Source organism: Hirundo rustica, chromosome 1, assembly GCF_015227805.2.
Source record: "Hirundo rustica isolate bHirRus1 chromosome 1, bHirRus1.pri.v3, whole genome shotgun sequence".
In the NCBI taxonomy this organism is placed as follows: Eukaryota; Metazoa; Chordata; class Aves; order Passeriformes; family Hirundinidae; genus Hirundo; species Hirundo rustica.
In genome coordinates this window covers 145,753,931-145,769,565 of record NC_053450.1, presented here as the reverse complement: position 1 = coordinate 145,769,565, position 15,635 = coordinate 145,753,931, and the positions used below count along the sequence as shown (strand labels likewise).

The 15,635-nt window shown below is 39.8% G+C and overlaps 1 protein-coding gene across 1 annotated transcript in view; it reads right to left on the bottom strand.

Moving 5' to 3' along the window:
* The window catches only part of ADARB2 (adenosine deaminase RNA specific B2 (inactive)), a 303,231-nt gene that overhangs the window by 55,875 nt on the left and 231,721 nt on the right, over positions 1 to 15,635 (bottom strand). Inside the window, exon 4 of the mRNA XM_040080687.2 lies at positions 3,820 to 3,934. Coding sequence (XP_039936621.1) covers positions 3,820 to 3,934 — 115 coding nt within the window. The remainder of the gene's footprint in view (positions 1 to 3,819; positions 3,935 to 15,635) is intronic.

Sequence of the window (15,635 nt, the reverse complement as noted above, 5' to 3'; positions counted from 1 at the left end):
GACCAATGAGTCAAAATAAGATGTCCAAATTACACCTGAGAGACAGAAGGATGGGGAGCTGGTGGGTCATCTTTCCCTGACAACAAGAAATACCAAGAAACAGCTGCTGTTGAAATGCAATATTGGTTGATCCTGGCCAAGAGCCAAACACCCACACAGCCTCTTGCTCATTCCACTCTCCTGTGGAACTGGGAAGAAACAGAAGGAAGGCAAGACTAATGGATTGATATAATGATAATTCATGGTTGCTTGGCAAGACTGATACCATAAACCCAATTATCTCCCTCTTTCCCCCTCCCCAAATTTTTACTGCTGAGCACAGTGTCCTATGGCAAGAAATACTCCATCAGCTGAGGACACCTGTCCTGGCTATGTCCCCTCTCAGCCTCTTGCTCAACTCCAGCTAACTTGTTGGGGACAGGGATAGGAGAGAGAGATACAGTCTTGAAACTTTGCAAGCACCGTCCAGCAATAGCCAAAATGTTGTTATCGACCATGTTTTAGCCACTAATGCAAAACGTGAAGAGAGAAGTTAACTCCTTGCATCACATGATGCAAGTTCTGAGCTGATGGCTCGTGTTTGACATGATGTTATCCAGAATGTCTTTTCCACAGGTGAACAGACGTTCTTAATTTACCATGTGTGAATTCATTGCATTGTCAGAGAAATCAGCAGATCTACTGAGGAGAGTCAATGTGCAGTAAAGCACAGGTCCCCATATAAATATCATGCTACAATAACAAACATACTTATTGTTCTACTTGAAGACAGCTTCTGGATTATAGCTTGCTGTATGTGAAAAATGTGAATGTATTTCTCTTACTTATGTCTTACTAGTTAAACAATTTTTCTTAGAATCAATCAAACAATTTTTCATAGAACAATCTTCTCTTCGGTGTGTTTCAACAAAATTAGAATATGTTAACGGACTGGCAGATTTCAAATGCATTATAACATTATAACATTATAACTATTAAATAATTGACTTAAATTCTTCAATCTTTTGAAACATTTAGTTCAAGAACAGTTATGTGGTTTTTTAGTTATTATTATATTCAATTATAGTATTACATCAGATAAGATCACATCAGTTGGTATCTAGTGTGGTAAATTGCTCCCGCCTAGGCCAATATTTTCAAGATTACCTTGATTTCTGCTAATCAAATGTTTTGAAAACTTACTTTCACAAAAAAAGCATGGAGATTTTAATTGTCATCACAATTCAGAGCAAAGCATTTCCAAATGCCTGTTTCACTGACTAGAAATTTATTACTGCAGAACGTTCTCAGTCTTTCAATAACATAATTTTCCACTTTTTTTTTCTTTCTTACACATTGGAATTTGCCCCAGGTGCTACAGTATAAGTCAATTACAGTGGCCAAATGTAACTCGCTTTGGTTTCCCTGGGAAATTGAAATGACAGAAAAAAATGTCAGAGTTCAGAAAAAGAAAACCAATCTAGCACACTTTTATTTTGTCTGTAGAGATCTTGCATTATCTTAACAGCAGTTATCACAGAGTCCCATTGCGCTTTTTACGGGCTTTGACTGAAAACTGTACAAGCACAGATAAATCTGCTTCTAGTCAGGATGATGTTAAATTGAAATGAAGGCAAAAAAGAAATCAGGTTTTTGTCCCTTATGGTGCCGAATGCAACAAGACATTTCCAGATTTGTTTTTGTTGATGTCATTAGTAAATTGTTTACAGAGATCTAAGACAGCTTCTGTAATTTTTTTTTTTTTTTTTTAACACAGGGAATTGGTACTCATTTGAGTGCTTGTTGTGGAAAATCTGCCTGTGCCATCTTTGAAAAGTGTGTGTTGAGGTCCTTGCTACTTCTGGGAATGATGGTGAAGTAGAGACCACAAATCTACAACTTTAGTACAGAAAATAATGACACAAATGGCAGATGATTCATCTTGCCTTGGTTGGCTGAGATTCTTGTGCTGGACAGAACTCAAATCATCCTGGAGAATATACTAAGATAGGGCTGTTTCTAGCTCTGCAACTTCTGTGAATCACCTTATATCTGCAAGTTTCTTTTCTGGTTTCTACAAAACCAGTGAGATATTGACAAACTGGATGGCTGATGGATTGAACAAATTCACGAGAGGGAATGCAGAATTGAAAAAGAAGCCTTGAGGGAAATAGTTTGTGAATGCAAGTAAAATTCTACTTTGTGTTAATGCTGACTAAGATGAAATATGAAACACAAATTTGTAAAATCCTACTAAGGACATGGAACCCACCAAAAGAAACAAACAGTACAAGGATACTTTCAGCTCTTCCCTAAAGAAGACACATAGACAGTCCCAACTGCCCAGAAAGGCTAAGAAAGTCTGGAAGTGCCCTTTTCTTCCCTGAGCTCTGCATGCACTCAGCAGCCATGACTTTGGGAATTATGACTCCTTCAGTGGCCATTCTTCTCATATATTGTGGGTCTTTAATCTGCTTCTTTGGACATGTAGAAATAAGGCTGCAGTGGCTCAATCATGTTTTATAAAGCTGGTCTAGACCTGGACTAGAGAATGTAGGAGTAGTTCCTTGGCAAAGTAGGATGGGATGAAATTCGTACAGGCATTTCTTACAATTCTTACACTGAACAAGTGTAACCTCCCCTGTGCTCTCCCCCTAAATGTATTTAAAGCATCAGTTCTTGGCTCCTATAGCTTAGTTTTTTATAAAAAGTATATTTAAACATTCTTCCTTGTGCTTCTGCTTGGAAAGAGCTCCTCTAAATAAACTATAGCACTTTGTTTAAATCTGATGAGAGCCACAGTCCAGAAATCTGACAATGACAAGGCAGCTGGTATGCTGGATCTCGTGTGCATCTTTCACATCCCAAAGTCAATCACACTTCCTTTTTATTTCCCTTCATACTGAATATGATTACTTATTCTTTTCACATCAGAAAGGAGATTCTCAGCACAGAAATCTTATCTGCATTTAGGCTCCATGGTTGGAAAAGTTCCATCAGAAAATCCTGTCTCCATTCTGCTGTCTTGCAATATTCACAACTGTCCCTATTGAATCTAGCTAATGCAATTGTTGAAAGGAATGAGTGAGACAAGCCTGGATGAATTATATATGCCTTTCCCCTCTGAGCTTATCGTCTCGTTTCTGTACTGGACCCACTTCTCCATGTGTCAGAGTGAGAAAGAAGTTTATGGAAGCATCTTCACTGCTGACATCCTCATAAATACTGAGGTGTCCCAGCTGAGGTGTGCTTGCAAAGAAAGACCATCTATGCAACCATTCCATCAAAGCACTAAAGATTTCCACATAGTATGTGTCAATCAGTTAAGTCTTAACAGGAGTGAACACCAAATTTTGTCCCTGCTGGTAAGTATAAGTATTACCCATGGCTGGAGAAGAGCAGAACTAAAATTACACATACTCTGGGTTTGTTTCTTTTGACTGGAAAGCAGATTTGTTTCTGTTTCCAGTCTAAAAGTTTATGGTAGCCTTGTACAACACGAACTTGGTGTTTGCAGACCTATGAAAGTAATTAATAAATAATACTACTTTTATTGATAATGAACTCTCTCTCCCATCTGTAAGGAAATGAAAAATCAGAGAGGGCTGAATTTTTTCCTGTAAACAAAGAAATGTATTTATGAATAAATCTTCAACTCTATTGCCAATATTTTTGTGTGAACTTACTTGAGGTGTAAATATTTAATGCTTCTTTTCACTGCATTACTATTCATTTTTCTGTGTGGGAGTAAAGTCATCCTTCAATATTGTGAACCAGGTAAATAATGTATTACTTAGTCATGAAAAATGCCAGAGGAAAATAAATGAGAAGATACCTTACCTTTGGTCATCACAATGCCTGCTAGAGTTTTGTGGCGTGCATGCATGGAAGTGAAATTGTCTGTCAGTTCCTGGAACTTCTGTGCAACCATTTGGTATACGGAGTCAGCAAAATCCTGAAAGAGACAGTCAGAAAGAATTTTTTCACTTCCTTGATTGAGGAACCTGGGCATTTCTGCAGATTAATCACCTGATGTCAGCTGCTGAGAGGTCCACTTTAGAATTAAACTCCACCTATTTGAGCAAAGATAAAACTAGTGTCCCTCCTTTGACTACCTAAATCATCCTCAGAAATGGCAAAATTTAACTGCACGAAAGCTGAGACCTGTATTGACTAGGACTGGGGGTAAAGGGAAAAGATTTAGAGGCTGAACCTTCTTCCAGTCTCTTAAGACATTGGTCCAGCACCAGCTCACAGGAACTAAAAGCACTTTATTATAGTAAGCTAAAGAGGTGGACCTGTGTCCTACAGAACCACTTATTTCTGTGAGCCCACTGAAAACTTCCATCAGCCCACTGAAGACTGAGAGCTGAGTTGAGGCCTGGTTTATCAGTAAAACCCACTTATTTCTGCATTCAAAGTGAGTTTTTAATGACTCACAGCTACTAAGGCAAAGCAACCAGCTCAGGAATCTGTCAGAGGAGCACCATGATCTGTCCTGCTTCTACCTTGACAGGCCCAGGGATGATGGGGAATCTTTGCTTGCCTATCCTAGCGAAGATGTTGCTTGCAGTTCATGGGTGTGCAGTAGTCTGGGAGGGACTCCTCCTGAGCATGGCATCTCTTTTTTGAAAGGTCAAATTTTCCCATGGACTGGGAACTGGAGAGGGGTGATCTGAATCTTCAGGTATGAATGAGTCCAGTCACTAGGGAGAGTCTTGGGAAGCTGGTTACTAAAGGTCTAAAAAGTGAATTCTGTAGACTCTGCATGGATGAGCATGAACCTAAAGCAGCTCTGGTGCTCCTGAGAACACCACGACTTGGAACGATTCCCTGCTGCAATGTTCAGTATCTTTTCATTTACTTAATCTCTGCCCTTTGTTTTGCACTGAGCCTCTCAAGCATATATTAGAGATAAGTCAGTGGAAAACCCTTTGTGAGCATGAGTTGTTCTTAAAGCGCTTTGCAAGTCTGAACATAAAAAAGTAACATCCAATGATTTTTTTTTCAGACATTTGATTTCCTGTAGAGAACCAAGCTGTAACTACAAATCCTTCTGGAATCAGCTCCTAGGAGCTGGAGCTTACTCTGGGGTGCTGACAGAGACCTCCTGGCATCCTGAAATCTGGCTTGCCCCAAGTCACTGTGTCTTTGTTGGGAAAAGTGGCTCAACCAAACAATTCAATTTTTTTTTTCTTCTGGTGTTGAGATACGCTACCTGGGGGAGGTCCTGGTAAAAACAGGCCCCCTTTAATTCACCTGGTTTCATTCAATTTCACCTGGTTGCCCCGTGGAAATAAGGAAATGTATTTAAGAAGGTCATATTCATTTTTTTCCTCCCCAAACTGTTAGTGGCCATGAAAAAAGGTTGGTGTAAACCAGTGTTTTAAATTGGGAGAACACACAGCTATTTTTCAGAGGAAAGCAGGTTCTAACTCACAAATATCAGTAATGCTACTGCCATTAAGTGCCTCTGCAGGCTGTACACCATATGTTTCTACAGTTTGTTGAGGAAATTCAGCTTAATTTTAAAACATTATTATGGCAAGTGTAAAAAAATCTAATTAAATAAAACATAACAACACTTAGGCAAACCCCTTTTCATAAAACCTGGAATATTACTTTCTGTGTACAATCCTTGTAAGTGATTACAATTTGTTCAAATACATCGAGGATAGGATTTCTTTGACACAATAATTTTTCTTTGTTTCTCTAAACCTAGGTTTCCAAGGTACTGTTCTGGGAACAAACCCATTGCCCAAAATACAGTTTAATATAACATGGAATAAAATATGCTGTCTTGTTGCAGAAGAAAAAAAGAGGCACATAAAGCCTTTCTGGGAGATGCATGCAAAATCCCACACTAGAATTAGATGAAAACTAAGAAAAATTATCAGGAAGAGTTTGACAGTTCCTAAATGGAATTTCACTTTCACTGCATTCATACCTCTTCTAATCTAATTGTCCACAATCACCATGTGAGCGAGGTACTGCTCATACAGTGCTTCTGAAGGATGAATTTTGGGTCAATTCTCATTTGTCAAGCATCAAGGCACCCTTGTGATATAAATGCAATTATAGTAGCTTTACAGATGAATGAGTGAAGGCACTAAAAGGGTGAGGGACTGGTCCAGGGGAATAGCACAGAGCTGGGCACAGCCAGGTGCTCTGATTTCCTGATGCTCTGGTTAAGTGCTCAGTGCTGGAACACTGCCTGTCTTTCATAATATGAAAGTTTGTTTCTCAACTTGTTTTCCCTGCTGAAGAGTGACTTCATCCATAATGGAAAACTAAAGTGTATTTGCAGAACTGATATAACTGGGCCCCATATGGTGGACTGAAAAATCTGATCAGCTTTATTTAGACTAGAAAGACAGGGTAGGGGGAAGAGTATCTCAATAAAAATATCTGCACCAACATTTAAAAAAAGAATGAAATCATAAATTTCATCTGCTGCAGCACTGCAGTCCAATCCATGTCTGCATTTCTAGTGTACCCTCCAAATCTGCATCCCAGGGCATTTTGCGCTCATTAAGAGTTAATTAGCTCAGAGGCACATACAATTCCTAAAAGAATAATTTTAAAAATGCTAAACAGAACAAATAACTTTTAACTTTGGATTTAGAAATTCCCCATAGTCAGAGCTTTCTTTACTTCACTTGGCAGTAGGTTCCAAAGCCAGAGAGCAAAGAGACTCACTAAAGGCGAAATAACGACATGACTTCAGATAACATTTAAGGGCGATAAGGAAATAGGCATTTGCTGATCTCAAGGAGTGACCTGGGACATTAAAGAACAGTAAATCCATTAAATATGAAGCCTCTTAGCTAAAATAAGTCAGGCGAACATTTTTTTTTTTGTCTTGATTCCATTGCCTAAAAGGTTGCCAGTGAAACTACTGGAAGCAAAGGAGTAACAAAGATGAATACATGTAGGATGCCGCAAAAACAACCAAGAAGAGTGTCTAATCTGAGAGGTCATTTCCAGGATATCATGTTGCCCTGAATTTCCAAATGGATATTCCAAAATAAAATGGAAAGGAGGAAAAGGAGCAGTTTATTTTTTCAGATGGAGGAAAGTAAGAAGTGCATGGCTCATCCCTGTAAGACATTTGATACCCTGAAGATTGGTCCTTGTAGTGCAGCATTGATTTCAGAGCTTTGAATACTATGGCCCTGCCAGTGGCAGAGATGGGTGTGGCACTGGGCTCCTCACCTGTATCCATCCATGCAGCACCCTGCCTTCCCTCTAGCACACACCAGAGCAGCTATTTGGTTTCACCTAGCTCTGTGAAATGAAATGAGTGACAGCATTTCTGCCTATTTAGAGCCTTTAGACTGGTTCTCAATGCTTCTTAGGAAACCTTAACTGGTTACATACATATCTAATGCACACAGGACAGATATGGTGGAGATAAGAGTGGCTAGATTCACCCTTGCTCAGTTTAGAACCACAGATTTCATTCCAGATATTCTCTAGCTTTACTTTTAAGCAATAATACTAAACTACTAAAAGATACATATCCAGATGGTTATTCCTGAGGGGATATAAACCAGAAAAATCCAACTATTTCTGGCTATTGTGAGTCTTGTTGAACTTTTAGGATCCAGGCTAGACTATATTATCTGCCATCAGAAGTAACTTATCAACCATATGTAAAAGTAACGGTTCTTTTCTTCTATCAAAACAATCTCAGAGAAAAGTTGTGTTTGGTGATACCACAGCTCCTACTGCCAGAAATGAGTGAAAATAAAAGTCTCCATCTGGAGTAAATACAAGAGCCAAATACATCTTGGCAGCTTCTGGACAGCTATCAGGTTGGTAGAAGAAAAAGGGAAAATTTCCAAAGATGAGGGAAAAATAAGAGTAGAAACTTACCCTGTGAAAGAGAAATTCAGTGCAATTAATAAAGGTGCATGCAATTGCTCTGATCATGTAATAGCAGAGAAAATGCAACTTGGGGTAGGGGGACATGGATAAAGAAAATAAAAAAAAGACGTGGACAGTCAGAAATTTGAAATTTTTTTCCAATATACATGGGAGAATAAATGCTCAAATGCTTCTTGAGTGTTGAACTGAGGAGGGACTTATGCATAGGGGTTTAATCTCCTTGGAACACTGGGGTACAAACCACCACTGAAGCCAGTGGAAGTATTCCTGAGTCTCAGATGTTCCAGACAAGACCCAAGTGGCAGGGATGGGAACACAAGCATGCCCATACCTTGGCCAGACAGGGTGAGACCCATCACTCTGGCTTTGGGTGGATGTTGGGAGCAAAAAACATGACTCAGGGGAAGAAGTGACCATCAGGGTGCTGAGACTTTTTAAAATGCCCTGCTTTGATTTGCCTGCTATCAAAATCTTTTCATAGGTCCTCACATATAGTCTTCTGTACAAAAATTAATTGTCTCAGAGACAAATGTCAATCTTATGAATACAGTAAGTGATACAAGTAAGGCAAAGAAAACAGCTTGACCTCCATCCAAATCTGCCCTAGGTTGCACTCAAACCTTGAACATTGCCTAAATGCCCCCTGCCTCTGATGGAAACAAATTTCTTGCTCAGACGACCGGCAGAAGAAAGGAAAACATAATGCTGAATTGTTCACTGCGAGATCCTACAGTACTTAATGAGCTGTATTTTAACATATACAAGGAGTCTGCAAAGATGAAAAATAGATGTCATTACTATTAAAACTGCACTGTGTTGTCTGAAGTATTCATCTGTCCTTGATTACTATATCAAATTACTTGTGTTATTCACAAAGGAAAATCAAACTTTAGATCACACCATTACGGAACCAAAAACTTTTAGGGATTTCTCAGTACTAATATTTCAAATGGTATAAATAATTAAATGTGCTCAAGTTTGCAATGGGAGTCTTCAGGGTAAAACTGACATTCAACAGGAATAGTAAGGATATTAAAATCAATAGATTATAAAGAAGAAAGCCTTTAGTAAACATTTTCTATTGAAATCCTGTCTTAGGGTTTGTAGGGTTGAAATATCAAAAAGGTTAGATTTGCATATGGATGGGAAGAAAAATTCTACTATACAGATATCACTAAAGGGTCTGTTCTTGATGTCTCCCAAGTACTTTATTTCCAGAACCTCACTGACATTTGGGGGCTAAATGTTGAACAGGACAAATGGGGATCAGGTTGAATTAAGTTCACAATTCTTTCCACAGATAAAAGGAGCTGCACACCTAGTCCTTTTCACTGTCTGAGAAGGAAACACACACTCACTGACAGCGGGATTTTGTATGTTTTTCCTGCAGGGAACTCTCACTGTCTAAATGGGAAGGCAGGAAAACACAGCACAGAGATCAATTCTGAAGAGCTGCTCCTGGTCAGAGTGCATAGCAAATTGCTATACAACACATTTTTAGCCCAGGCTTGTAAATAAGTTTGCTGTAGTTAGCTGGAGATTCATTCAGAAGTGATTGTACCCTCAAGTCAATGAATTAGTCAGGCTCTTCCCAGGTACATCAACTTCAAGATGCAGCCTTGAGCAGAGAAATAGCTGAGGGTCATAGGTTGTCCATCATCATCAGTCTTCTGAAGAAATCAACTCAGTGCCAGGGGCTCTCCCAGCACAGCGGAGAGCACTGAACAAGGACCTAGAGGAATGAAGAGGCAGGATGACCTGTGGACAGAAGGAAGGAAGGAAGGAAGGAAAGAGGGCAGCTGGTCACAGGCACGGGGCTGGAGGCTGGGCTCATTCCTTGCCCTCCTTCCTGATGGCCTTGGTGCAAACCACCTGTTTTGCCATGAGCCCTCTTTATCCAGAGGTGAAAGGAGACAACTTTTACCCACCTTTCAGGGAAACTGTGAGGCAAATGGCACTGTCAGTGATGAGACTCTCCAAGCAGAGTCACACAAGGACTTCTGCAGCCAGACTGGAGGCTGCAGTCCACAGCCTGTCATAACTCAGCCTTCCTTCAGCATGTGCAGGCATTTGCAGATTATTACTCAAAGAACAAGGCTCAGCCAGGGAATTCATAGTAGTTCTTTCCTTGAGATGTGCAGTAATTATTTCTCTGTGATCATAACTCCTACAGTATTGATCATTATGTCTAGTTCTGGCTTACCCCTCAGGGTCAGTGTATATGGGCTCTGTTTTATCTTAGATGGCCGTGGTTTTATTTTCTCTGGCTGTATGCTTCATTTTAGCTGAACGTGCTGATCTATCCTGGGTACATCCTGATTCAGAGAGGTCTTCTCAGTCATGCTTCTTAGAGGGGGATGGGGCATGTGCTGCACAGGCTGCATGTGGCAGCAGCTGGGTACACATTTCCACACGGAGCTTTTAATGAAAACTCCAATAAAGCCCTCCTGACACTACGTATCCTCACAGTTTTCTTATCAAGACTGATGAGGAAGATCAACTGGTCCTATTGATTCAGTCAAAAGAATCACTTTCACCACCCTCCCCCATCTGTTCATAGTCCTATTACAAATGTTTTAGCTCCATATGATGCTGAGCTATGAATTCCTCAATGAATTCCTTATTTCTGTAATCATCAAATGTCCCAAATTTGCTTTGCATTTATGAAGGCTCCTCAGTGGCCTAGCTGACCTCGGCTGACTTGGCAGCTTGTCCAGACTGTGTGATCAGCTCCTGGGCTCAGAGTGATTATTTGCTGTCTGCTTCCCTCTCCTCCCTCACCCTGGCTGGAAGCTGATTGCTCTGCTAATTTCCCAGGCCCCACAAAACATATTTGCCTCCACGCTGTTGCTTCTATCATTAGTGATCATTTACTAAATATCAGCACTGTGCTGGCTGCTGTGTGAAACAGACTTTGAAGACAGTCCCTGTGTGGCAGACAGAAGAATGATGAAATGCCCCAAAAGATTCAAGAATGGGATTAAAAAAAGAGGATTCCTTCTCTCACCCATTTTTCTTTTGTGCTTCACAGTAAACTTAGGGCTTTATGAAAATGATAGCACTGCTTGTGCTGGATTTGGGAGGGTAGAGCCTGCATGGAAAAATCAAATTGAAAATGGGAGGATTGGTTAAGGTCCATCTTTGGTAAAACTTGGCATTAGGTTTCCCAATGACCTCTTTGGGTTTTAGATTCGACCCTATTTTAATGAATGGGAGGTCTGCTAAAAACATATAATCAGACTTTGATGAATTGTTCATACACCCAGCATATGCTCCAGCAATGCTTAAAGGCTGTGGTAGGTTTCTCACTTATATGTTTCTTGAGTGGCTAAATGCCAGCTGAACCACAAAAGGAACCACAGAAGTCTCCTGATAAAATCTGTTGTAAATATTTTCAGTGAAATTTTTAGTCATAACAGGCAGAGAGGAACTGTTCAAAAGTCCACAGAAATTTTCTTAAAATATTGAATTTTTACACACAAATATCAAGTTTGAAATTGGGGAAACATGCCCTAAGCTTTATGGGGGTATTTGGGGATGAAAAATTTAGAAATCAAAAGCTATGATGCAACTTCTTCCATAATGAAAAGGTTTCTGAATTTGTACCTGAGTACCACTATGGGATCCTGTAAATGAGATTAATCAGTATTAAATATCTCAAAAGATAGGTGTAGCCACAGTAGGAAGTATAAAGATCAAAGTGAAACTTATTCTACAAGCTCAGTGAAAAAAATTGGTCTGTTTTCTCAATATATCCCTTGACTACAGGGAATAAATCAAACAATATAACATATCTTTTTATTTGTCTCAGAAACCCCTGGAGTGACTGAAAGAAAATAGAACACATAAAATAAGCATAATTTTGAAAAAGGAGTGGCTGTCAAATCCAAATGCCTCAGCTCCTCCAAAAAGTACAGCTTTCTATTTAGTAGAAAACCATTTTGCATATAGGTTTAATTAGAATCCTTAAATTTACATTAGTGTGCTAATGTTAGGATGCTAATGTAAGGGCCTCTCTACTTGAGGTTGATTCATTGCTGTCTGCATTCATCTTGCTCTAAGGAGATACTACCAATAAGTAGCATTTCAATGAATTTAGAGGAAACAAGTTTTTCCACTGACATGAACAGTTGTTCCCTAAAGGAGGCCGTGCTAGGTTGCCAGCTTTGCTCCTTCTGCATACAGCTCTGGTAATGAAGAATGTCCACACCAATTAAGTCAATACTGCACCTGCTAACAAACACCACAAAGGAATGGTTGGTTGTTTGCCTTTTTTCTTTCCTTTTACTGATCATTAATCCAAAGCCTTCTTCCTAGAGAGGGACACATAAGGTTGGCTGCAAGTGCTGAATAATTCAAAAAACGAAGTAGGGTTTGCTTTGCAGCCTTGTGCCTGCTTTAGGACAAGCCTCAGGTGTCGAGCTGTTGTACACTACAGATATTAAATTAGCACCAATGGGTTTACTTTAACGTGATAAAAGCTCTATAAAGCCACCAGTGTCGAGGAATGGCTAACTCTGTAAAAATGCTTTTATGGACTCTATGAAAAAACTTAGATTTTAGATTCATATTATGAGTTGCCTCTCTTTAATAAAATCAATCCTTTATCTGAGAAATGTCTTTTCAGTTCTCAGTTTCCTTGCTTTATCTTGCTTAGGTGCATTAAAATGAATATCCTTTGGAAACTGACGGTGGCAAAGCCTTTGTCACTCACAATTCTCTTGGCTTTTTGAGGTCCACTCTCTTCCCAAAGCCTAACCAGTTCGCAGCTCTTGGGTAAATGCTCAAAGCAGGGAGAGAACAGTGCTTGCTCAAATCCCTTGAGCATGATTTTGAAAATCTAGGCCTGTGTGTTTATGGTTCTCATTAATGGTCTGCGCTATTAAGCGCCTTTCCCGTCACACATGGGCTTCGTTAGATAAAGTAGGGAGCAGCCAGTGTCCAAAACAAATTTAATCTATTCTGAACTGTTGATCCCAGCAAGGCATGACACGACTCAACTTTCTGAATCACTGAAGAGCAAGGCACATAATACTTTGCGTGGCAATTACTACACAGGCACTGGATTTTTGCTTTCTTGTTGTTCAAAATTTTCTTGTCATTTGCTGTAATGATTCTTGAAATTTGGCTGTAACCTTTGCTAATAAACTTTCCCTTGGCTGAGAGGGGTGGTAAGGGAAACTACATTTCATCTTATCTCACCCCTCTTTGGGCTTCTTCTCAAATGTGTAACTAGCAGGGATAGCTCTCATCGTCCCTGGTGGCTTTGTGCTAGGAGAGGCAGAACCACAATTTAACCTGAATCCCAATTGCCACTCAGGCACCCTCAGGGCCTGGGAGGGACTGGTGTGTGCCTGGTGCCAGAATTAAAAGGGCCCTTCCATGATTTCCTGTCCCTTACTGGATAAACACAAGTAATTAACACAACACTGCTGTATAAACACTTTTTTTTTTTTTTTTTTTTTTTTTTAAATGCCTGCCAGGAACATGCATTTGAAGCTAAAAAAAAACCCAAAAAAACAAAACAAAACAAAAAAAAAAACCCAAAACAATCTTTTGGCCCATATTCTAAATCCCAAACATTGTTGTCCCATCACCTTCCCATCCATCTCCACTCAGGAAACTCCTAACCAAGTGTTCACACCTATAATCTGAGAATGTAATTTTTAAACCTTGTGACAATACTCTTGGGCAAAACCTGTTGCCTCAGCAGACTCAGCTGTAAGCAAGAGCTCAGGGCCAGGAGCCATGAGGCACTGTGTGGGCTGTCCTCCACAGGATGACCTTCCCTTGTGACCATTCCCGTCAGGGAGGTGTAAAATATCTGCCTGCAGTTAAGTGCAATGTCACAGTTTTCAGTTAGAGCTTGTTTTTTTTACAGAAAATAAAATATTTTAGAAAAAATTCTCATCGTGAGAACGTTGTTTTAAGTGATTTATTCTCAGTGGGTAGTAAAATAAGAGCTTCATGTGAAGAAGAAGAGGAATAAATGGATAAACCCAGTAGTTAAATTGAAAATTATTATTTCTATTTATTGATGTACTTACAGAAAAATATCAAAGCAATTTACCTATAAATTGACCAAACCCTATAAAATTTATGTAAGAAATGTAAATATATTTATTCTCATAAATTGATCATTAAATTGAGAGACAAACAATCTGGTCCAATATTTTGTTCAGGTAAGTCAGTGTCAAAGTCAAGAAATGTACAATTCTTCCTCTACAGAAAGAAAGAAAAAGGCTAATACAAATATGAATACACTTCTTTTACCAGCACATTGTATTTGAGGAATGTTACCTCAAAGTATCTTGAAGGGGTTTGGCACTACACATCTGGGCTCCTTTTTACAGCTGTGGGGTAAGAAAAAATATGAAATTCCGACAGCAATTTTGGAGGAAAAAGAGGAATACCCAGCTTCATACCTAGCTTTCAGAATATATAAAACTGTCTCACCAATCTGTGTTTCTAAGGTAATCGCTGGTTGTTAGCTCACTTCGTAAGCTGCACAGAACCTAAAGGGCACTCCAATAAATTACTTTCAGCACATTTCTCTCTCCTGCTCTGCTCACAGGGATCCTCAGCCAGGAGGAGCTGGCACAGAAGCCTTGTGATACCCTTTTCAGTCTATGAAACTGTCCTGCCAAAACCTGAGCAATAGGGGTGTAGAACACAAGGGACACACAAAATTCTTGGACTCAAGAACTGATTAATATGGACAGCAAGGTAAAACGTTCTGCTTGGAATTTCTGAAAATAATACAAGCAAGTAAGTGAAGGATTTCAAGGCTGTCTGCCATTGCACCTTTGTCTTCATGTCTTTCTTCTCCCTTTCTTCTCCTATGATTGCTATTTAACCATTTTCTTCACTTCTGTGGAGTCAATCTGTACTTTGCCTCACAGAGGCATTGCATAGGTGGTCTGGAAACCCAGACAAACTATTAAACAAATCGAAGGCTGTCCAGTTTCTGATAACACCAAAACTAATTTATTTTTTGTTTATACTCCACTGCCTTTGACAAAGCTTCCTCTAGAGATTTATATCTCCATCCTTACTGCCTTCCAACTGTTTGTCATTTTTTTTTGCTTTGCAACTGACAAAAGAAAAAAAAAACACCCTGACATCAACCTTGGAAGAGGTACTGAGTACAGAAGGTTTTTTTTTTTTCAGATGTGATAAAATCTTGCCTAAAACCATGTCCAACCTTTTCAGCAGAAAGTCCAGATGGCTTTGCAGCCTGTACAACAGACTTTATCCACTGATGCTTCTCTAAGTGTCAGCAGGGTGTTGTCTTCCAGAACTAGTAAATGTGCAATGAAAGGCAGCTCTGAGGGGAGAAATAAACACAAACAAAAACCCCTCTCACTTAAATCCCCTGCTTCCTCCCAAAAATCAAATTAATCTGAGAATTTCTACACAGATCTGACTGAAAGTTCCCTCTGGGTGGAGAAAGGCTTTGCAAACAACTGGAGGTGTAAGGGATGAGGTCGCGGTTCCGGCGGCTCCGGGGTGAGCAGTGATTTACACCCCCACTGCTGGCCTGCTCACCCTTGCCTGCATTGCAAGTATTTCATCTACAGGATCAGGACCCTTCCTGAGTCTACATACAGGCTTCAAACTGCAGCACCTCATAATGCTGTTTTTGCTGTGGTCAAATTAGCACAAAGAAGCATTTCTGAGTGTGAATGGCAGGCAGGGAATGCAGTGGGTGAAGGCTCAGGGATGTGGGGTGAGTTTCTGCCCCTGTGCTGGATCCCCTGCAGCCT